General features: G+C 36.7%; 2 protein-coding genes across 11 annotated transcripts in view; one reads left to right on the top strand and one right to left on the bottom strand.

Moving 5' to 3' along the window:
- The window catches only part of Klp10A (kinesin-like protein 10A), a 31,465-nt gene extending 21,089 nt beyond the window's left edge, over positions 1-10,376 (top strand). For all 10 annotated transcript variants that reach the window (XM_073975278.1, XM_073975280.1, XM_073975281.1 and 7 more), the window contains 3 exons: positions 7,128-7,374; positions 7,449-8,198; positions 10,024-10,376. In XM_073975278.1, the coding sequence (XP_073831379.1) occupies positions 7,128-7,374; positions 7,449-8,198; positions 10,024-10,341 (1,315 nt within the window). In that variant the 3' untranslated portion in view covers positions 10,342-10,376. The remainder of the gene's footprint in view (positions 1-7,127; positions 7,375-7,448; positions 8,199-10,023) is intronic.
- Positions 10,377-11,103: 727 nt separating this feature from the next.
- On the bottom strand, positions 11,104-24,489 carry LOC141398085 (uncharacterized). The gene is made up of 5 exons (XM_073975283.1): positions 24,173-24,489; positions 23,075-23,916; positions 22,748-23,016; positions 22,453-22,682; positions 11,104-22,237 (listed from the first exon to the last, which is right to left on the bottom strand). Exons 1-5 carry the CDS (start codon positions 24,332-24,334, stop codon positions 22,019-22,021), a joined length of 1,722 nt encoding a protein of 573 aa, XP_073831384.1. The 5' UTR covers positions 24,335-24,489; the 3' UTR covers positions 11,104-22,018.
- Between the last annotated feature and the right edge of the window lie 73 nt (positions 24,490-24,562).

Here is a 24,562-nt window from a genome sequence, read left to right as displayed (position 1 = left end):
AGGGAGTCTTTATAGGCCAGTAGAGAGTGTTTATAGACGAGCGCAAGGTAGTCTTTATAGACGAGCGGAAGGGAGTCTTTGTAGACGGGCCGAAAGGAAGTCTTTATAGACGACCAGAAGGGAGTCTTTATAGACGACCAGAAGAGGGAGTCTTTGTAGACGAACGGAAGGGAGTCTTTATAGACGAACGGAAGGGAGTCTTTATAGACGAACGGAAGGGAGTCTTTATAGACGTGCGGAAGTGAGTCTTTATAGACGAGCGGAAGGGAGTCTTTATAGACGAGCGGAAGGGATTCTTTATAGACGAGCGGAAGGGAGTCTTTATAGACGAGCGGAAGGGAGTCTTTATAGACGAGCGGAAGGGAGTCTTTATAGACGAGCGGAAGGGAGTCTTTATAGACGAGCGGAAGGGAGTCTTTATAGGCGGTGTTCTTTATAGAAGACCAGAAGGGATTCTTTAGAGACGAGCTGAAGGAGTCTTTACAGTCGAGAAAGAGAGAGTCTTTATAGATAAGCTAAAATGAGTTTTTATAGATGAGCTAGGTGGAGTTGTTATAGACGCGCTGAAGGTAGACTTCATGGATGAGCTGGGGTCACCTTATAGAAGATGGGAAGGGAGTATTTATAGACGAACCTAAAAGAGTTTTTATAGACGAACGGAAGGGAGTCTTTATAGAGGACCAGAAGGGAGTCTTTATAGACGACCAGAATTGAGTCTTTAGGTTAGGTTTGGGGATGTGCAGCCACTAACTTGTGACTGTGTCACTCGGAGAACTTCCGGTCCATTGTGATCATCCAGTAGAAAAAAAGAGGAAAATGAAGGAAAGAGAAGAGGAGGTGGAAAAGAGAGGGAAGAAATAAAAAAGAGGAAGTTATTAAAAAGTAAGGAACAAAAAAATTACAAGAAAGTTTAAGAGGGTAGGAATAATTTTCGACAAGAAAAAAAGTTTTATTTTGATGGTAGGCTGAATATTTGGAACATCATTTACGCGTTTAGGTTGCGCTGTCCCAGCCACTTCAGATTTTTGATGATGTTGTAGATCACAGCAGGTTCCACAGTTGAGTAGAATGTTAGACACGGTGGAAAGTGAACATCTACTAACCTATGTCGTCTACGAGCCAGGGCTGGACAACGACACAGGAGGTGCTCGATCCTCTCCAACTCCTCCTCATCCTCGCAGAGTCTGCAGTAGTAGTCAGTAACATCCTCATCCCATTTGATGGTAAAGGCCCTGATATAGCAGTGTCCAGTGATAACTCCCGTCGTTACTCTAACTTCAGCATTACTCAGGTTCAATAGAGAGTTCGTTCTTTTGACTGACAGAGATGGCCATATGGATCTTGCCACAATGCACCTAGGTTCATTATGCCACAATTCACTGGATCTTTCGTTAGAGAACGCTTCAATTTTTTTGAAGAAATGACAAATGGGTGGTTTGATGGGGTCAGCGATAGCTAGATCTGTATACTGCGATCCTCGTCTAGCTAATTAATCTGCTCTTTCATTACCCAGATAGTCGCGGTGTCCCGGTACCTAACATAGCCGAAAGCCGTTAGTTAGCGATCCCAAGGCTGATCTACACTTAAGGGCGACATCGGATTTGATGTTGCAGGATTTGATGGCTTTAAGAGCCGCTTGACTATCCACAAAGATAGTCTCCGATTCAAAGATTACTGCATCCAAACTTTTTGGTTCACATTTATACCTGATTCGTTCAGGTTACATCCATGCCCATAGGCACAACCGCGCCAGAGATCCTGTTCATGCAGCCGTAGGGCACTGCGAGTTGTCTGACACTTAATGCTGGGACTCAGTGGTTTTAAGTTCAGCATTGCGTTCAGAGCAGCCTGTGGTATGCTCCTGGTGGCTCCAGTTATGAGAATCGCGGCAGCTCTTTGCACCTTGTCAAGTCTACTGTATGTCGATTTTTGTCGCACTGAGTGCCACCAAACAAGAGAACCATAGGATAAGATGGGTCTAACCACGGTGTTATACAACCAGTGTATAATCGATAGGTTTAGACCCCAACTTTTCTCAATAAAATTCGTACATGAATAAAGTGCAATCAATCCTCTCTTCGCCCGCTCCTCAGCATTCCTGTTCCATCGCAATTGACAGTCCAGGATTGTGCCAAGATACTTTGCATCGGGCGAGAGCTGAAGCTGCACTCCATCCAGTGTTGGTGGTACAAATACGCCGAGCTTACGCTTTCTCGTGAACATTACCAGTTCTGTCTTGGTTGGGTATACTCCAGGGCCATTGGCCTTAGCCCAGCGCGACAGCGTCGATAATGCTCCCTGCGTAAGTTCCGAAATGGTTGACGGAAACTTACCGGAAATCAGTAGTACTACGTCGTCCGCATAGGCAACAACTTTTATACCTTGATTGTCCAGATCAGTCAAAATATATGTATATGTTTTTCACATGTATGACATCAGCTGGTCTGTATATTAGTATACCCAAAGTGGCAACATACATGTGGAAAGACATATGGTGTAATATAGCCATTAGTTGGTAACAATTCGATGCGATGTGTTAATTCGTTTATTTGTCAATTTCCTTTCTCCAAGCCTGTATTTACCTCAGAAAGATGTCCGGTTCTTCGGTTTCGATTAATAGGGGAGTCCCACTTTCTGGTTTGTGGAATTACAACTCTGATGAACACAAAATATTCTTTGGATGATACAGCTGTTTCTTTAATCTATGAAAGATGAGTTGCAGCTTGCCACATACCACCAAAATCACCAAAATGGTTTCAGGCGGAGCTCCGAATACTCGCTCGAGTTCGCCCGAATTCCACTCGCGAGTGAAACTCTTCTAGAATTCCAGCAAATTGATAGGGGAAACTTGCCCCCTCCCCAACACCAAACAAAAACTTATCCCACCCCCAAATAAACTTGCCCCACAACCACCAAAAATATTGCATCCAAAAAAAATTACCACCTCCCCCCAAATTTTCACTCGCGAGTGAATCGGAGCTCTGGTTTTAGGTGAGCGTAAAGCAAGTAGGGCAAGGTGATGGACCCTAGATTATGATAATGTCGATGTCTTTATCAAAGCTACCCAGTGCTGTTTTTTTTGTGGACTTTAGAACGTCCATCGTCTGCGTCTATTCTATTGCTAAAGTCAACATATATTTGGTTTGATTTTTTTTTTCTATTTCTGTTTTCTTTAAATCAAATTTTATTCTTAACACTTCATTTGTTAAATTGGAGATGAGATAGATACACCCTGACATAGCCATTAATCATTGCGTTGTATAGTTAGAATGAAAACTCAAAACATTGATGTACATATCGTCGCTAACACCCCAACATTGGGAAGATTCTACTAGACAAACATATCGTCTCCAGAAATGCCCAAAGCCGTAACCCGCAAAACCATAAGTTTACAGGAAAAACAAACAATGTTATAAAATGAAAACTGTTTCCTAGAATATGTATCTTACGAGGGCACGCATTTTGGGTATTATCTATCATGTACAGATGGGAAAGTAATGAAACCAACAATATCTGCAAATTTAGTCAATTTTATGAAATGACATTTCATGAGTAGGATCGTTGTTTTTTATCATCGTAGAAGCTTGAAAATGCCAGAGCATGTCTTTTAGCTTTGCGTATCAGATTTTGATTTTCATGTGGGTTACTACTTTGGGCATTTCTGGTGAGGATATGTAAGTCTCTTATAACGCCAAAAGGAGGAGTCCTTATATGGACATTTCTATAGCATACTTACAGGCGCCAGTCTTTTCTTGTTGCGACTGTCTCTTTGACCTTAAAAAGGGCCTTTTTTCTGTATTGATTTAGACCATTTCCATTCTTTTTGAACATTTCATGAGATATTATTTCACTTACATGTATTGTAATCTAAAGTTGTAATTATTTTACAGAAATTGTCGACCATAATAGTGGGTCATTTCCTTTTCGGCACCACAACAAAAAAATTAAAACTTTGCAAACTCATGCTCGTTATAGTTAAGAGTGGCAGTGGCATCTAATAATACTTGTTGTTGTTGTTGCTTTTGTTGGTTTTGATGGAGTACTAATGCATTCAACCAAAACATTTGACATTGAATTTGTTGGCAACTATGTAACCACCACCATCTAAACCGAAAGACATTTTTTTTTGTAAAATTTTTCGTTTTGTGGGTTTGGCCAAAACGAAAAATTGATGAATGAATGGAATTTTTTGTATTTTCCCAGTTAAGTTTTCGCTTTTTTTAAATTCTAATGATGGGTTGATTTCTTTGTAAAAAAAAAAAAACAATTAAAGTGTTTACCACTAATAAAACAAGTGGATTGCTTTTGTCGTTTTTTTCATTCTGAGGTGTGTGTCGGGTTTTTGTTGTGTTTAATGAGTTTTGGCTAAAATAAACATTGTAAATAAATCATTTATTTAAATTTAATGGGGTTTTGTTAAACGTATTTAATTTAATAATAGAACAATCAGCGGATATGTATTTTAGGCTAAACTTCTTAAATGAATTGGGTAATTAAATAATAAAATTAAAATTAACTTATATAGAATATAGGAACACCCTAGGAGGCTCCTACACAGAATAGTACTTCTTCCAAAACATTTATAATATAAAAGGAAACTTCCTTAAGAGGTTCTGAAACAACGTAGATCTTCGTTGTGGTCTTACATAGAGTAAGTAGACCCTCCCCGGAAGTCTTCTAAAGAAAAGAAAACCCCCTTTGGGGACAACATTAGAATATAAGGCTTTCAAATAGACCACCGTAGGGGTCTTCTATAGATGAGAAGAGATCCATAGGGGTCTTCTATAGAATAGACGACCACCGTAAGGGTCTTCTATGGAATAGAAGACCACCGTAGGGGTCTTCTATAGAATAGAAGACCACCGTAGGGGTATTCTATAGAATCGAAGACCACCGTAGGGGTCTTCTATAGATTCGAAGACCACCGTAGGGGTCTTCTATAGAATAGAAGACCACCGTAGGGGTCTTCTATAGAATAGAAGACCACCGTAGGGGTCTTCTATAGAATAGAAGACCACCGTAGGGGTCTTCTATAGAATCGAAGACCACCGTAGGGGTGTTCTATAGAATAGAAGACCACCGTAGGGGTCTTCTATAGAATCGAAGACCACCGTAGGGGTCTTCTATAGAATCGAAGACCACCGTAGGGGTCTTCTATAGAATAGAAGACCACCGTAGGGGTCTTCTATAGAATAGAAGACCACCGTAGGGGTCTTCTATAGAATAGAATACCACCGTAGGCGTCTTCTATAGTATAGAATACCACCGTAGGGGTCTTTTATAGAATAGAAGACCACCGTAGGGGTCTTCTATAGAATACCATTCTATGGAATAGAAGATCACCGTAGGGGTCTTTTATAGAATAGAAGACCACCGTAGGGGTCTTCTATAGAATAGAAGACCACCTTAGGGCTCTTCTATAGAATAGAAGACCACCGTAGGGCTTTTCTATAGAATAGAAGACCACCGTAGGGCTCTTCTATAGAATAGAAGACCACCGTAGGGGTCTTCTATAGAATAGAAGACCACCGTAGGGGTCTTCTATAGAATAGAAGACCACCGTAGGGGTCTTCTATAGAATAGAAGACCACCGTAGGGGTCTTCTATAGAATAGAAGACCACCGTAGGGGTCTTCTATAGAATAGAAGACCACCGTAGGGGTCTTCTATAGAATAGAAGACCACCGTAGGGGTCTTCTATAGAATAGAAGACCACCGTAGGGGTCTTCTATAGAATAGAAGACCACCGTAGGGGTCTTCTATAGAATAGAAGACCACCGTAGGGGTCTTCTATAGAATAGAAGACCACCGTAGGGGTCTTCTATAGAATAGAAGACCACCGTAGGGGTCTTCTATAGAATAGAAGACCACCGTAGGGGTCTTCTATAGAATAGAAGACCACCGTAGGGGTCTTCTATAGAATAGAAGACCACCGTAGGGGTCTTCTATAGAATAGAAGACCACCGTAGGGGTCTTCTATAGAATAGAAGACCACCGTAGGGGTCTTCTATAGAATAGAAGACCACCGTAGGGGTCTTCTATAGAATAGAAGACCACCGTAGGGGTCTTCTATAGAATAGAAGACCACCGTAGGGGTCTTCTATAGAATAGAAGACCACCGTAGGGGTCTTCTATAGAATAGAAGACCACCGTAGGGGTCTTCTATAGAATAGAAGACCACCGTAGGGGTCTTCTATAGAATAGAAGACCACCGTAGGGGTCTTCTATAGAATAGAAGACCACCGTAGGGGTCTTCTATAGAATAGAAGACCACCGTAGGGGTCTTCTATAGAATAGAAGACCACCGTAGGGGTCTTCTATAGAATAGAAGACCACCGTAGGGGTCTTCTATAGAATAGAAGACCACCGTAGGGGTCTTCTATAGAATAGAAGACCACCGTAGGGGTCTTCTATAGAATAGAAGACCACCGTAGGGGTCTTCTATAGAATAGAAGACCACCGTAGGGGTCTTCTATAGAATAGAAGACCACCGTAGGGGTCTTCTATAGAATAGAAGACCACCGTAGGGGTCTTCTATAGAATAGCAGACCACCGTAGGGGTCTTCTATAGAATAGCAGACCACCGTAGGGGTCTTCTATAGAATATAAGACCACCGTAGGGGTCTTCTTTAGAATAGGAGACCACCGTAGGGGTCTTCTGTAGAATAGAATACCACCGTAGGTGTCTTCTATAGAATAGAATACCACCGTAGGGGACTTCTATAGAATAGAATACCACCGTAGTGGTCTTCTGTAGAATAAAACCGTAGGGGTCTTCTATAGAATAGGTGTCTTCTATAGAATAGAAGAGCTTTGTAAGTTCTTCTATAGAAAAGAGCGACCAAGGAGAGCTCCGGGAGGGGACATATATAAAATCGAATAGCTCCGTAGGGGTCTTCTATAGAATAGAAGAGCTCCGTATGGCTTTTTTTAGAGAATGGAATATAGAAAAGTTCCGTAGAGATTTTCTTGAGAATATAATAATTAAATAAGGGTAGATTCTTCTAAAAACCTTCACAGAGATCTAAAATATTCAATATTTCAAGCGTTAATTGCAATCTTAATAAAAAAAATTATTTTTTTTTTTCAACATTATTCAATTCATCCTTCTTTCATTTCGCCCTCTAGATACACCGCCAAACCATTGGTTCAAACTATATTCGAAGGTGGCATGGCCACATGTTTTGCTTATGGTCAAACGGGTTCGGGTAAAACACACACCATGGGTGGTGAATTCAATGGCAAAATTCAAGATTGTAAAAATGGTATATATGCAATGGCAGCTAAGGATGTATTTAATTATCTCAATGGACCACGGTATCGTCATTTGAATTTAGTTGTTTCAGCCAGTTTCTTTGAAATCTATAGTGGCAAAGTAAGTTCCCCCAAAACAGTACTCTTTTCTACCAAAACTCTCATGCTAACCAATCATTTCTACTGCCATTTTAGGTTTTTGATTTACTTTCGGATAAACAAAAACTTCGTGTACTAGAAGATGGCAAACAGCAGGTACAAGTTGTTGGTCTAACCGAGAAGGTAGTCGACAGTGTTGAAGAAGTGCTCAAATTAATTCAGCACGGCAACAATGCTCGCACCTCCGGCCAGACCTCAGCCAATGCCAATTCATCCCGTTCACATGCAGTATTTCAAATTGTCTTACGTCCACCGGGTTCAACAAAAATCCATGGTAAATTCTCCTTCATTGATTTGGCCGGTAACGAACGTGGTGCTGACACCTCATCTGCAAATCGTCAAACTCGTATGGAAGGTGCTGAAATTAATAAATCCCTATTGGCTCTAAAAGAGTGTATACGTGCATTGGGTAAACAATCAGCACATTTACCATTCCGTGTCTCGAAACTAACACAAGTACTGCGTGATTCGTTTATTGGTGAGAAAAGTAAGACCTGCATGATTGCTATGATTTCACCTGGTTTAAGTTCATGTGAGCATACGCTGAACACATTACGTTATGCGGATCGTGTTAAAGAATTGGTGGTGAAAGAGCTACCAGATGTATTGCGCGAAGAAGATGCTGAACAGCTGATGTATGAAGAAGATGAGGAAACCAATAATATTCAACATGTTCAACAGAAACAGCCAATGCGACATAATAATCACACAAATCACAACAACAATAATAACAATAAGAATGGACAAATGTCGGCAAATGATTTGGCATTGTTGCGTTCGTTGAGCGTAAGTATTCTCAAATTACTTATTTATTAAGCATGGAAAGTCCTTTTTTATTTAGCTTGCCCTTTTAATTCCTCATAAATGTTGTTCTTTGGTTTTTCTATGCTGCTAGTTTATCATCGACTATAAGAAATACTGTTTACATTTGTAAATCCACCATTTAAATAGAAAGTCTTCACAGAAATCTTCCACATAGTAGAAGAGCACAATACGGAGTATTCTATATAATAGAAGACCTCTATATCTTTTTATCCTTTAGAATAAAGGACCTGCAGGGAGTCTCTGCTCGTCTATAAAGACTCCCATCCGCTCGTCTATAAAGACCCTCTTCCGCTTGTCTATAAAGACTCCCTTCCGCTCGTCTATAAAGACTGCCGTCCGCTCGTATATAAAGACTCCCTTCCGCTCGTCTATAAAGATTGCCGTCCGCTCGTATATAAAGACTCCTTCCGCTCGTCTATAAAGACTCCCTTCCGCTCGTCTGTAAAGACTCCCTTCCGCTCGTCTATAAAGACTCCCTTCCGCTCGTCTATAAAGACTCCCTTCCGCTCGTCTATAAAGACTCCCTTCCGCTCGTCTATAAAGACTCCCTTCCGCTCGTCTATAAAGACTCCCTTCTATAAAGACTCCCTTCCACTCGTCTATAAAGACTCTCTTCCACTCGTCTATAAAGACTCTCTTCTACTCGTCTATAAAGACTCCCTTCCTCTCGTCTGTAAAGTGTCTCTTTTGGTTCTTTTGGTCGTCTATAAAGACTTCCTTCCGTTCGTCTATAAAGACTTCCTTCCACATAGTAGAAGAGCACAGTACGGAGTATTCTATATAATAGAATACCTCTATATCTTTTTATCCTTTAGAATAAAAGACCTGCAGGGAGTCTCTGCTATCTGCTATCTATCAAGACTACCTTCCACTCGTCTATAAAGACTCCTTCCGCTCGTCTATAAAGACTCCCTTCCGCTCGTCTATAAAGACTCCATTCCGCTCGTCTATCAAGACTCCCTTCCACTCGTCTATAAAGACTCCCTTCCTATCGTCTGTAAAGTGTCTCTTTTGGTCGTCTATAAAGACTTCCTTCCGTTCGTCTATAAAGACTTCCTTCCTTTCATCTATAAAGACTTCCTTCCGCCCGTCTATAAAGACTTCCTTCCGCCCGTCTATAAAGACTCCCTTCAGCTCGTCTATAAACACTCCCTTCAGCTCGTCTATAAAGACTCCCTTCAGCTCGTCTATAAAGACTCCCTTCAGCTCGTCTATAAAGACTCCCTTCAGCTCGTCTATAAAGACTCCCTTCAGCTCGTCTATAAAGACTCCCTTCAGCTCGTCTATAAAGACTCCCTTCAGCTCGTCTATAAAGACTCCCTTCAGCTCGTCTATAAAGACTCCCTTCAGCTCGTCTATAAAGACTTCCTTCCACTCGTCTATAAAGACTCCCTTCGTCTCGTCTGTAGTGACTCTTTTGGTCGTCTGTAAAGACTTCCTTCCGCTCGTCTATAAAGACTTCCTTCCGCCCGTCTATAAAGACTCCCTTCAGCTCGTCTATAAAGACCCCATTCAGCTCGTCTGTAAAGATCCCTACAGGACGTATGTAAAGACCAGAGCTCAGATTTGCTCGATTTTACTCGCCAGTTGGAATGCTCGAAGTGTGCGATTGAATAGTCGATTTGCTCGATTTTACTCTCGAGCGAAAAGTACCTGCAAGTGGGTACTAATTTGGAAAACTTCCCCCTTTGCGTTTCCTTACCACTTAGGCAACCTCTTGACCTTCATTTAAAATATTTTTAATTAAATGTTTGCTATTTTTATTTTTCATCATCTCTCTCCACAGGAACATGATATGTCTGATGAACTTTTGGATCAGCATGCTGCTATATCGGATTTGCAACAAACCGAAGAAATGGTCGTTGATCAGCATCGTGCTATTAATGATTTCCTATCCCAATTCTTACCAGAATCCATGAGACTCTACAATCTAACCAATTATGTTGATTACGATCAGGACTCCTACTGTAAAGAAGGTGAAGCATATTTTACACAATTGGCTGAAATGGCAACAAGTTGTAGAGATCTTATGGCCGACTTCCGCACAAAATTGGCCAAAGAAGAAATGCTTTCATGTACAGTTAAACCACCAGGCAAACGTTAAGAGGAAATACGAAGACATGAAACAACAAAAAGAAAGTGAAAACTACTATGTCTTGCGCAACATAAGATGAAGAAGCATCAAAAAGATTACAAGAAAAAAAATACTCTCTCTAAAAAAACTATTTTAAATATTAAAAGAAAAAAACTAAAAAAGCAAGAGAAGAAAGAAGATTAATGATAGCAACAGCCTCTAGTAGTAGTTATATAATTAACTTTAAATGTCATATATATAAATTACAAAACAAAAGAAAAATCAACAACAAACAAAAAAAAACAGTAAAACATTAACAGTGCCGTTAGAAAATGCACTTAAAAATAAAATTTCAATTAACACATAACAATTTTACGTTTAAAACAAACTCAAAGAACAAGAAAACGAGACACTTACAAAGAAGAATGAAACAAACAAGAAAAAAAATATAACACCCTAGCAAACGACTAGTAAGAAAAGTAATCTTCTTCCCCTCCCATAAAAGAAACATAAAGACACAATATTATTCCTCTTTGTTTTTCTAATCACTTCTCTAACTTTTCATAAAAGCACCTCATTTAGTTTTTAACAATTTGGCCTCGAAATTTTCCACTTTTATCTGTTTTGTTTTACCAACGAAATTACACACCCCCATGAGATTTGTGATAATGATGAATGGAAGATTTAGGAGCTCGTTATATATACAAAATTCCATTAATGAAATCTTGTTTTTGTTTATGTTCTACTTATGTTATATAAATTTCAATTAAACTATTTCTATAAAAAATAATGTTTCCTTTTTATAACTTAAAGCTCATTGCCATGAATAACATAAACTTCTCCACTATGCCTTTCTAATACACACTCCACTCCCTCTCTCTCACTCTTTAGCTCTTATTATAAATATTTTATTAAAAAAAGAAAAAAAAAACAACCAACAAAAACAGGACTTTTTGTTTCCTACATAATTTTGTCGCGTCGCATATACTTATATTTATTTTTTTGTTTAACTTTTTTTATACTACTCTACTACAACAAACAACAACAACTACCCAATATGTTTATTACTACTTCTAATTTTTAAATGATATTAATTATAATTAATTTTATTTTATTTTTAATATTATTACAAACAACACCAACCAACAATACAAGGAAATTAATCAAAAAAAAATCCATGATATTATATATTCCCCCTTCCCACATTCAACAAAAACAAAATTTTATAAGAAACAACAACAAATAAGTATTATCTATTCCAACAACCCTTTGCCGCTTAAGTAAAAAACGAAATCTTGGCTTTTTATATTAAAAAAATATGCTTTCACAATAACAAAATTACACCATTTGACAGGATATCCTTTTTTGGGAAATATAAATAATAAACAAAAGACATTAATAAATTATCGAAAAACAAACATTTCTCAAAACTTTTTATTTTGTTTTTTATTAAAATTAACACCATTTTTTCAATTCAAATTTAATTGAAATTAATTTAGTACTGAATTTTAAAAATGTAATAAATTACCAAATGAATTCCAAACTATTTTCTTTTTGCTACTTGAAAAATGTTAAGCCTATGTTGTTCAAACGTCCGCCTGTTTTACTATACAATTTCTTTGTGACAGATTATCCATATATAAAATTGTCCAAGATAAATTTTTTGGGTGCCACTGCGGTTCAATGGTATGCATGCACATCGGCCTTGCACTGGTTCGGTTCCCAAGCCACATTTGGTTCTCGAAATATTTTGTCCAAACATAGATCAAGGTCGAAGATGGGCCATATCGGTCCACTTATTCGGGTACCTCCCCCACAAAAGTTCATAACTTTTCGATAAAAATGGTACACTCGATAACTCTTGAAGGGAGAACCCGATTTGGTAAAAACTTTGCTCATCGTAATATCTATCTGCCCACTCCTTCGGGTGCCTCCCCCACAAAAGTTCAAAATTGTCACAAGTGCAGTCTTATATCGTCATGAAATTTTTTGCAGCAAAACTTGTGCGCTTTCATCCCATCAAAATTATTAGCAAGACGTAAGCATTTTTCGAGACTGACACAATCGTTAAGAGAAATACCCGAAAATTTTGATATATTTTGCCGTAGTTGTAGATATCCAAGACAAGTTTTCATTTTAGAGGAGTTGTCCAAGGTATATTGTCTATATCAGAAGTTTTCCAAGCCAATGTTTCAGAGGAGATATCCAAGGCAGCATTTTTATATAGAAAAGGTATCCAAGGCAGCACTTATATAGGAGAAGTTGTCTAAGGAAAATATTTTAAGTTTTCCCAGCCAATGTTTCTATACAGAGAATATATTCAAGGCAGCATTTCTATATAGATAAGTTAGGCAAGAAGTTATCCAAGGAAATTTTCATAAAATGTTGCTCCTATGCTAATTATTCACCGTTCAGGATCGTGTTGGCTTTAAGGGCTGACCCCACTTGGAAAGCCCCAAAAAGGCAATTTTTCATGAATTTTTTTTTCCCAGAAAACTACCAAACTTTTTTGGTAGATTTGGCTTAAAAAGCTGACGTTTTCTGTAGTGGAATTCTGTAAGTTATTTTTTGACATACCGACAAAAATCGGTAAAATTAAAATGCTTATAGTTTCGGTAATTTACGAAAATTTTCGGTAAGTTAACAAGCAACATAAAGCTGTCGCAAAGTCCTACCCATAGCAACAGTGTTTTCAATTTTTATTGATACTTTTCATTCATAAGTTTGCGTTTTTATTTTACCGATTTTTGTCGGTAACTAAAAAATGAGTTACAGAATAAAAAGGGCGAACATTTTTAAAAATAAAATCAATCTATGAAGGACTAGGTTTTGTTGTCCTTGATAACCCCACAAAATTGTATGACAATCGAGATTCATTAGTTTTCGAGCTAGAGTATGTACCGATTTCAAAATGCCATTTCGAGAAAAACACAATAAATTCTTCCCTTCGAAAGCTCATATCTCAGGTAATATTGTTCCGATCGACTTACCACATATTATATACTACTTCTAAAATAACCCAATACTCGTAAAATAGTTTTTCTGCCTTTAAGGGCACCCCTGATTAAACGCAGCCATGACGTTTCAATCTATTTTTGGATGTTTCTTGGTGGTCGATTATGCATTGCTACTAAACTTGAGTTACGTTGTCTAAACTTGAGATGAAATGTTGTATTATTGATGTCAACCCAACTGGGGAGTCGATAAACGTGTTATCGATAAGTGTTTTCCAAACTTGTGAGCTCTATATTCAATCCAAAACACACAATTCTCAAAAAAAAACTATTATATAGTGATAAGTTCAGTGGAATTATTTAATGATGATTAAGAAAATGTACAGGACAATTGCATCTATTAGAAGAAATTTGAGGGACAAGTCGAATCCATTGGAATTGTCATCTGCACTGTAAGTTGATGCTCATGTTGAAAAGATCTGTATAATCCGTAAATTATTTTAGGTTTAAGAGGTATTTTCGATTGTCAAAGTATGCCGTAGTTTACATTGTGGAAACGTTAAAGGATGACTTTTAAAAGTGTGCGATGCGTTGAGATTTTTTGCGGAGGAAAGTTTGTCGAACGTATTGAAGGAAGTTGTCCACTTGATAGAGGATAAATTGTGCCAAAATTTAAATTGGATCGTTTCGAAGTTGACAGAGGAGGAAAAAAGACAAAATAAAAACTATTTTTATTCAAACACGAAATTCCCTTATCAATGTATCGAGTATGTTCTAAGACACAGTTCACGTCTCAAGCATGTTGTTCACCCAGCATCAAACTTATGCTTCTACGTAGGTTATATGCTGCTACAACAACAACATACCAGGGGTTTATGCTTAGTTTACATTCGGCGTTGTTTCGTGATTTCGAAGGCGTTTCGTGATTTCGCGCGGAATCAAGCTAAATTTATCATGATTTCGCATACAAAAATGTAATCATCTCATTTCGTGATTTCAGCGAAATCAATATCGAAATCACAGTACACATGATATACAACCCTGATTTTGCCTAAAAAAGTACCAAAAGTTGCAACACTTTTCACGTATCGCAATAAACAAGGTAGATGGTTAATTGCTGCAACAAAAAATTTTGGTATCAAAATTTGTAAACAATGAGAACAAAAATTTAAATTACTTTGTTACAATGCTATTTTTCATTGTGTTTCCGTACTTTTTTGATGGTAATGTTAGAAAAAAGAGCGAATTGTCAAAAATTGCTTCCCCATACATATTTCTTAAAAAATACCGTAACGGAAAAATGACGGAAATTGCAGAAACTCCTGCATAAATGTCAAAATCAACGTATCAGCTACCATATTAGATGCCAATGAAGATACTTGCTGCTAGTTTCTACTAGGCCAAAATTGTATGGCAGAAAACAGAAGAAGAAGGTGTTATTCGGCGCTATTTTTGTTTAAAGAGTCGTGCAAGTCTTGCTAGATTTTGGAGTACGGGAACGCATTTTTAGCACTAAACAGGAAAACTACTGCTAGTACTAATATTATGCAGGTTCTGAGCACAACTTTTATCTATCAAAATTTATTATTATTATGTCTCAACGATAAAACATTTTTTTTCATTTGTTAGTACTATACACAATAAATACGATATATAGATAATTTTACGATAATTTTCCAAATGAAGTTGTAAAGTTCTATATTTTTATATTTTTGATGATTAATTCAATTTACATATATATAACAACTTGTGAAAATTCATGTTCGATCAGCTGCGCATATGCATCTACCTTGATCATTGTGATATGTTTGAAATCAACAAAAAATAAGTGTAAACACCGGGGTGTATTTCAGGATTTCGTGAAATCCAGTGGATTTTGGAGCGCTAGTGTAAACTTGGCATTACTCTTTATTGCGATGCGTAATTAAATTAAATGCGTTTTCGTATCTCCTTTCGCAACTATTTTTCACCCATTTTTCTTTCTGCTATCATCACACTCTGTAATACAAAAGCTTATGTCAAAAGCGTGCGTTAACGCAAATATCCTGCGCTAACAAAATTTCAAACGCATCGCAATACAGAGTAACCCCCCAGATTGCTTTGAATGTCCTGCTGCATCCAGGTTCCAAAATTCATCTTTGATGTGCTTTCTTGATGTAGATCTCACGAAGTTTGCCGATATAGTAACACATGGGGTTCTCGCTATAGACACCAGTGCTGTATCTATTGCAAGACCGAAGAAGAGTTACTTTCAGCCCAGATGACCGCATAGAGTTAAACCAGATTTAGGTGGACACAAAATCGCTTACGTGGCTACTGTCGATTTATTCAAGCTATAAATTAATGGGTCGATTATGGATGGTAACCCAACTTCTGTTGAGTTTTCGATAGCCACATTTTTTCCGAAATGTGAGCCTTAAACTGGATCAGACATTCAGAGATTGGATATAGGACCACGTAGGCGCCTGAGGTGGATTTTTGATTACTCCGGTAAACTAATGGGTCTATTCTGTATTGCGACAAGAGTCGAGTCGAGTAAGCGACTCAAATTGTAAACAAAAGGAATATTTTTCTAAAATGATAAGCTCTGTGGAACTATTTTTTGATTATAGAGGAGATATATTTAACGTAGCATCTATAAAAGACATTTAAGAGGAAAATCTAATCCTTTAAAACTGCATCAGTATTGTGAGAGTAGATGTTTTATTTCCGACAATCATCAAAATAATTTTTTATTACACTGTGCAACAAAATGGAGGTGAATGTCTGGGGCACGGAAAATTCCTGTTGGGGAAGAAAGGCCTTGGTGAGTATACTAATGGGTCTATCTTGTATTGCCACTAAACTTGAGTTGCGTTGTCAGTTGTCTGCGTGACTGAGACGAAATGTTGTACCATTAATGTCAACTCAACTGGGTGGTCGATAAACATGTTATCGATCAATGTTTTTTCAAACTTGTGACCTCTATTCGCCAAAAAAAAAAACATTTTAAAAATAATTGCGCTTTGGATAACTCTTTTGTGTATTCTGGACAATATTTTAATATTTTGGCTGAGTTTTCGAGCAAATTTGGAAAACAACCCAAGATTGGAATATAACCTGCCCATTGAATCTTCGGATCGTCAAGTTTTATTTGCTGTCCCAAAAAATGATAAGTTCGGTGGAATTATTTTTTGATGATGAAGAAAATATACAGGACATTTGCTTGCATCTATTAGAAGAAATTTGAGGGACAAGTCGAATCCATTGGAATTGCCATCTGCACTGTAAGCTGATGATCATGTGGAAAGATCTGTATAATCAGTAAATTATCTCAGGTTTAAGGCGTATTTTCGATTGCCAAAGGATGCCGTAGTTTACGTTGTGGAAACGTTAAAGGATGACTTCAAAGTAAGTTACAGATCAACAGCAATACCCCCACTTTTAAGAGTGTGCGCAGTGTTGCGATTCTTGGAGGACGGAAGTTTCCAAAATGGCAATGATTTCAACAAATGTATAACTCAATCTACATTGTCGAGAGTATTGAAGGAAGTTGTCCACTTGATAGAGGACAAATTGTGCCAAAATTGGATCGTTTCGAAATTATCTGAGGAGGAAAAAAAGACAAAATAAAAACCATTTTTATTCAAAAACGAAATTCCTTGATGTAGTTGGCTGGAACACATGTTCGTCATTTGTACTTAAACTGAACCTACAGGATTTGTCACCAAATTGATTTGCAAAAGATTTGCTGCTGTCTGCTCCAAAGGCGATAAATTCACTTCTTGTGATGGACCACCACCAGTGGCGTTGAAGTTTCTTTTATTTTGAGCCATTTTCTTTTTCAACTTTGCTTTAAAGTGAATCCAGACTCTCTGCCACTATTCAGGTGTTCGTGTTGGAGGTCCATGGCTGTTTAAACTGTCCGAAATGGACCTTCATCCGCTGTGGCTTTGGTTCCACCAAAACTCCCGAACTCCTCGGGCCAAGTTTGGATTTTCACTCAGTTTATCAATTAATATTTTGAACTGCTGCTTTGTCGTTATTTTCACCATATTGATACACAAAATTAATTAATGATGCAAAGAATCAATAATTGTTATCAAAATGTTTATTTTTCCTTCTATTTTACTTCTTGTTTCTTCGAAAATGTTCACTGCAACTGAAAATTGGTGGTTGCTGAAAAACAGCCGCTTCGTCAACTGAGATTCGCAACTTCAGTTGAGAGTTGCCATTCGTGGATCAATTTTGACAACTGGCAACGCCACTCAACGTTAATTGTTATCGACGATCGACCCCTTGACGTTATTTTCACAGGAAAGAACTGTTACAACAACTATGTCATCTGCATAACCCACCACCTTAAGCCGAAAACAGAATCAACGTCTGAGTAAAGTTTTGCCGCTGGACGTCGAGAGAAAAACCATAAAGTCCGTCATATGTATATGTACTTCGAATGAATTTCATGCCCAACAGTGTAAAGAAACGGCCAAAACAACGCAAAACTTTACTCAAAAGTTGATTCTGTTTTCGGCAATAGTTTTCAGCCTAATGGCTACATCACACCATATGCTTTTTCACATGTATGACATCAGCTGGTCTGTATATTAGTATACCCAAAGTGACAACATACATGTGAAAAAGCATATAGTGTGATATAGCCATAAGTAAAGATTATTTTTATATATACTACTGTCCCTAATTAGTCCCAATTTACATTAGGCGAGTTTACTTGCGGCAATTGTCTGTTTGTAGGTGAGAGAGGGTGCTGAGAGGCAAAGGGTTACCATATGCCTCACCTCTCTCTCCTACAAAATAACAATTGCCGCAAGTAAACTCGCCCAATGTAAATTGGGACTTAGACTAAATGAAATATTATTTTTAATAAAAAGAATAAAATAAAATCAAAAACTATAAAAAAAACTGTCTATAATGCTCAATTTTTGTTTCTAATGAAGACAGTTTGTATTTTTTGTAAAAAATTATCAGAAAACCCCGGATCTATGGCACTGCTCTTGCAACTCAACAGAAATTCCACCAGTAAATCAACCGCCCTATCTATATATACATACCTAAACACAGATGCTATAAATATATACCTACAAATCGTTTCACCTTATAAATATAGTTGGTATTAGTATTAAAAATAAAGTCAAGAACTATTTGAAAAAAATAAACAATTTTGTATATCCCAAACAAGCCCTGTTTTAGTTTAGCAATCAAAGAAACGCTTGAATGTTTTATAACAAAAATATTAAAAATTATATCGAAAGCATTAATCCCTTTATTGTCCACTATATCTTCTTAGCCTCCCCCGCTTTTCTTTCTTTAATATAAATACATATTTTTTTAATTAAGTCAACTATGTTGACTTTTTGTACCGTGTTTTTTGATCATAAGAGATTGTTGTTTATTTAATTTTTGTTTCTATATATAAATAGTGCTAAATGCGTTTTAAGAATTAAACTCCAACAGAATCCCCCTTAAAATATCTGAAAACATTTAATTTTCTGTTATACAAGTGCTTCAAAAGAAAAATTTAAAAAAAAAATCCAAAATTACATACATATTTAGTATCTAATAATTATTAAATTATACAACAAAGAAGCAAACATCCAAACAACAAAACCTATTATTAAATATAAAATAAAAAACAAATCAATTGAACTTTTTTGAATTAACAAATTAATAGAAAAATTGTGTTCGCTTTTTTGGTACTTGAAGTTAAAAAAGGTGGGTGGTTTGTAAGTCTTACGAGAACAATTTCAAAACAATTCATCGTTGTTGACTACAAGAATACCAGAATGCCTCCCTGAGAACAGCAACAGGTTGCCTCCTCTAGTCTTCAGTGGACCATCTACATTATTCCAACACAATGAGATGCTTTCGTTGCAGTACTTGCTTGGATGTTAACGTGAGAGCCATCCCAATTACCATCTGCTGGCTATTACCATATGCCGACACATTCAGGCATATCAGGAAGGATATTCATGCTCTAGAGGAAGAGGCCAACGATACAGGAGAGAATCCCTAGATTAACATATCAAGCAGGATTAAAAAGTATTCACAGTATGCGGCATGGGTCCGCACGACACAAAACACCTTTTCAACTGCCCAGCCTAACCTACTCATCTAACTCCAGTGGATCTGTGGTTACATCCCATCGAAGAAGCCACTTTCCTGGAACTGGAGATATACCCAGAGCCAGGTTGAACAGAAGAACGAACATGTAATAGTAATAAAAAGACTGTTACAACAACAACTACAAAAATACAAGAATTTCCGTAGGTAGCAATTTTGCAATGATGCTCGAACAACTCATAAACTGCAGTTAGGAGAACATTTTTGATGGGGGTTAGACTTAAAGAAGTTTCCTGATACAGTCCATTTTCGAACTTAATTTAAGTTTGACAGATTTATTACGACGTACAAAGGTTGGACCAATGGTAGTCACTGGTTTATATAGTTATCATGCCCACCAGCCACTTAAGTTGTTCATCGTAGGATTTTGGAGCCATTATCTCAGAAAGTATGGCCTTGCTCTCGAAAAAACTACAACATTGTAATCACACCACAAGAATAAGCTTCGTTGAAAATTTCAAAACAATTCTCGGAAAGAATTTAAAATGCAATAGATCAAAAATATTTGAAAGATTTTTTTAAGACGTGCCAAAATACTCCATTGTCAAAGGTTACTGCCTTCGAGAATTATATATTAACCAAAAAGAAAAACATACAACCGGACATAGCTAGATTGACTCCAAATTTTCTGAAACGGATATGTGGGTCTAATACCATATAAATATATTTTTATTTATTTATTTATTTGCTTTGCAATTGAAGCCAATTTTGAGGCCAATTTATATAATTACAAAGAATCCACCTAGATATCATAGCTACTCTAAAAACAATTTCATATATATAATTCATCTTAAACCTAGAAATTGGAGATCTAATTATTTTGGTTACAATTATATTCTTTAATTTTTTTTTTTAAATTCTTCATTACGTCATAGCTACTCCAAAATATTAAAAATTAAAATAATTGTTTCATATTTTACAAAATTTATGGTTCTATCTTGTATTGCCACTAAACTTGAGTTGCGTTGTCAGTTGTCTGCGCGACTGAGACGAAATGTTGTACCATTAATGTCAACTCAACTGGGTGGTCGATAAACATGTTATCGATCAGTGTTTTTTCAAACTTGTGACCTCTATTCGCCAAAAAAAAAAAAAAAACATTTTAAAAATAATTGCGCTTTGGATAACTCTTTTGTGTATTCTGGACAATATTTTAATATTTTGGCTGAGTTTTCGAGCAAATTTGGAAAACAACCCTAGATTGGAATATAACCTGCCCATTGAATCTTCGGATCGTCAAGTTTTATTTGCTGTCCCAAAAAGTGATAAGTTCGGTGGAATTATTTTTTGATGATGAAGAAAATGTACAGGACATTGCATCTATTAGAAGAAATTTGAGGGACAAGTCGAATCCATTGGAATTGCCATCTGCACTGTAAGCTGATGATCATGTGGAAAGATCTGTATAATCAGTAAATTATTTCAGGTTTAAGGCGTATTTTGGATTGCCAAAGGATGTCGTAGTTTACGTTGTGGAAACGTTAAAGGATGACTTCAAAGAAAGTTACAGATCAACAGGAATACCCCCACTTTTAAAAGTGTGCGCAGCGTTGCGATTCTTGGAGGACGGAAGTTTCCAAAAGTCCCATGGCAATGATTTCAACAATTGCATGGCTCAATCTACATTATCGAGAGTATTGAAGGAAGTTGTCCACTTGATAGAGGACAAATTGTGCCAAAATTGGATCGTTTCGAAGTTGACAAAGGAGGAAAAAAGGCAAAATAAAAACCATTTTTATTCAAAAACGAAATTCCCTGGTGTAGTTGGCTATATAGATGGAGGATGTTCGTCATTTGTACTTAAACTGAACCTACTGTATTTGTCACCAAATTCATTTGCAAAAGATTTGCTGCTGTCCGCTCCAAAGGCGATAAATTCACTTATTGTGATGGACCACCACCAGTGTCGTTGAAGTTTATTTTGAGGCATTTTCTTTTTTAACTTTCAGGTGTTCGTGTTGGAGGTTCATGGCTGTTTAAACTGTCCGAAATGGACCTCCACGCTTCATCCGCTGTGGCTTTGGTTTCACCAAAACTCCCGAACTCCTCGGGCTAAGTTTGGATTTTCACTCAGTTTATCAATTTATATTTCGAACTGCTGCTTTGTCGTTATTTTCACCATATTGATACACAAAATTAATTAATGATGCAAAGAATCAATAATTGTTAACAAAATGTTTATTTTTCCTTCTATTTTACTTCTTGTTTCTTCGAAAATGTTCACTGCAACTGAAAATTGGTGGTTGCTGAAAAACAGCCGCTTCGTCAACTGAGATTCGCAACTTCAGTTGAGAGTTGCCATACGTGGATCAATTTTGACAACTAGCAACGCCACTCAACGATAATTGTTATCGATGATCGACCCCTTATTCTTGGATCTATTCGTTATCCTTAATAAAGAAATGCTCATGACGTACATTACAAACTTAATGTAAATTAACATATAAACGCATTGCAGAAATCTAATAAACTACATATTCACTATGTAAAATCAAATAATAAACCAACAAAAAGGACGGATTATGAAATTATTCGAATGAAAATTAGTGGTTTGTTAGGAGAATAGAGATTCATTTCTGGGAAAAACTTAAGATTAAAAATTCTAAAAATATTTGTTTGAATATCTTGATTATTTACACCAATATGGTTTCATCATTTAAGGCCACAAAACCGGAATCTTTGATAATATCATTTTCATCATCACCATCATTGTTGTCATTATTCGATAAGACTTCTTCAGGATTATCAACATCCTGTTCATTAAATATTGAATTTGCATCGACTTTGTCATGTTGGTTGCTAATACAATTGGAATCTTTTGAAATATTTTGTGGATGAAGTTTCATGTGATACTAAAAAGAAAAAGAAGATAATTTACATAAATTCTCTTTTAGGTTATATTCTGAGTTCATTAGTGCAGTGATGAAATGCAATCGATTCAATTTAATTTATGAAAATAGATGAAGATAAAGTCTTCTTTTTTGAGCCGAGGTTCGGAAATATAGTCATCCGTTGCATTGTTACACCGCATTTATGATGGACTTTTGCCAATAATTTTGGAACCCACCTTCAAATGATGTTTTCTCCGAAAAGGTTTTGAGCAAAATTCACATTTAAATCTGGGCTCAGAGGCATGTATAGAGGTTACATGTTGCCTCAGGGTCTTTGGATTGGCAAATTTTTGAGGACACAATTCACAGGGAAATTGTACATCCATATGCTTTATTAAATGGGTACGTAAATGCTCTGCCGCCATATAACTATTGCCACAGATTTCACAGACATGAGGACGATGGCCTAAACGAAAAAGAATTGTTTAGATATTTAAAAAAATTGTATATCACATTTACTACGCTAAGTACCTGTATGCTGACGTTGATGAATTTTAAGATCAGATTTTGCCAGGAAAGATTTATCACATTGATCACAGTGAAAATTCCTTATATTATTGTGACGATTCATATGGTATTGATAATGGACTTTTTGCTTAAACGTCCGTTGACATATTTCACATTTATATGCAGGTTTCTCCGAATGTGTTTTCATGTGAGAAGCTAAACTGCGGGCCGATTTCAATACTGCATCACATACTTTGCAGGCATAACCATCACTTTGGGCATGAATGTAAGAGCTAAAACAAAGATCAGTTTGAATTCATTAATTTTCTTCACATTTTCTTACCAACTTACCAGTGATATTTATACTCCTCTGCCTCGGTAAATATTTCCGTACACTCGGTGCAACTGAGAACTTTAAGATGGCCGCCAATTGATAAGGTTCTTCGCCTTTCACTTCTTCTCCTCTTAGTTGGTGTTCTAAGTGATCCCTCACTTCCCTCACTTGTCACAAATGATTCTATATCAACATAGGGTTCATCATTGCCGGACAATTGTGATGTCACTTCTTCAATGGTAAAATCGCATGAATCTATTGTTTCCGTTTCAAAGTTATCACCACTTGCCACAGTTGATTGTTCAGCTAATGTGTTATCTTCCTCAACAGCATCACTTTGTGTATTATCATCAATAACTTTATATATTTCCATGACATAATCTGATTTATCCAGGCTAACACCACAATCCTCTAAATCATCGGTATTCTGTGTAATTTCCTCCTCATTTTCCTCGTGCTTCATTTGATTGCTTTCTAAAATATCGGCCAGATCATTGTTATCTGTTTGATTCTCTTGCTGGTCAGCTGGTAGCATCAAAACATTATTAGGTAAAACATTAATCGTGGCTATATCTGCCTGTGGCCCAATATATTGTGATTCTTCTATTGTTGTTGTGTTTTCCGCATTGTTTTCATATTCTATATTTGTAAAGTTGTTTCCTTGCTCTTGTGTTATTTCCTCTTCCTCTATGATAATTCTTTCTTCATCACCAAAAGCCAATAGATCTTCATCGTAAAGTTTACCCAAATATTTCAATGTATTAAGGGCTTTGTCTTTTAATTTTCCAAAGAGCTTCATTTGTAGGCCACAGCTATTGCATAGATATCGTGGATAATAATCATAAGTCTCCGGTAATAGCTACAAAAGAATTTGTTATAAAGTAAAAAGTTAATATTTAATTGCCCACCATACCATTGTTATAGAGAGAATAAATATTTATAAGGGCTAAAAGTCCACAAACGAAAAGTAAAGACAGTGTTCTCTAAAAAGTTACATACCATCGTAATCTGGAAATGTACCTCTTTAAAGAAATATCTTAGCAATCGAGATGGTGCCTCTAAAGTTTAGCCAAATTCCATTACCTATTCCTGACATTCCTTCACACATCCCTTACCTTTGTAAACAGGTTCTCATAGAGTTTCCCAGCTTCTGTTAATGGTGGTGTCATGGGTAAGTCTCCTTGTATTTCATATATACACTCGTAATCACTATCCTCATGATTAGGACTGCGACAAACTCGGCAGCTATTTATTATGTCCGGATTGGAAATTAACATTTTTCCAACACAAATTTTACTAGAAAGATGAAGACAGACTTCACAACAACTTCCAAACCTTTCCGAAATAATCAAATGCGTTCGTTTCCAACGAAAATAGAATCTAAAGAGAAGGTCGGACAAAAAATGAACATAAAACAAAATTACCAGTGGTTGTTTACGAATGAGAGCAAAGCATAAGAATAAAATATTAAAATATAATCAGCTGATAATTGGCTATCATAGCTT

Source organism: Musca autumnalis, unplaced genomic scaffold (genome assembly GCF_047663935.1).
Source record: "Musca autumnalis isolate F117 unplaced genomic scaffold, ASM4766393v1 scaffold_3, whole genome shotgun sequence".
Classification (NCBI taxonomy): Eukaryota; Metazoa; Arthropoda; class Insecta; order Diptera; family Muscidae; genus Musca; species Musca autumnalis.
The sequence above is the reverse complement of the archived record's forward strand: the minus strand, read 5'-3'. Positions and strand labels throughout refer to the sequence as shown.

Bases quoted from the DNA above. Each gene is read 5' to 3' on its own strand.
- LOC141398085 (XM_073975283.1), bottom strand. From the start codon at position 24,334: ATGTTAATTTCCAATCCGGACATAATAAATAGCTGCCGAGTTTGTCGC. The intron at 23,917-24,172 runs GTAAGGGATGTG...ATTCTTTTGTAG, and splicing joins ATGAGAACCTGTTTACAAAG to CTATTACCGGAGACTTATGA. The intron at 23,017-23,074 runs GTAAGTTGGTAA...TCTTTGTTTTAG, and splicing joins GAGGAGTATAAATATCACTG to CTCTTACATTCATGCCCAAA.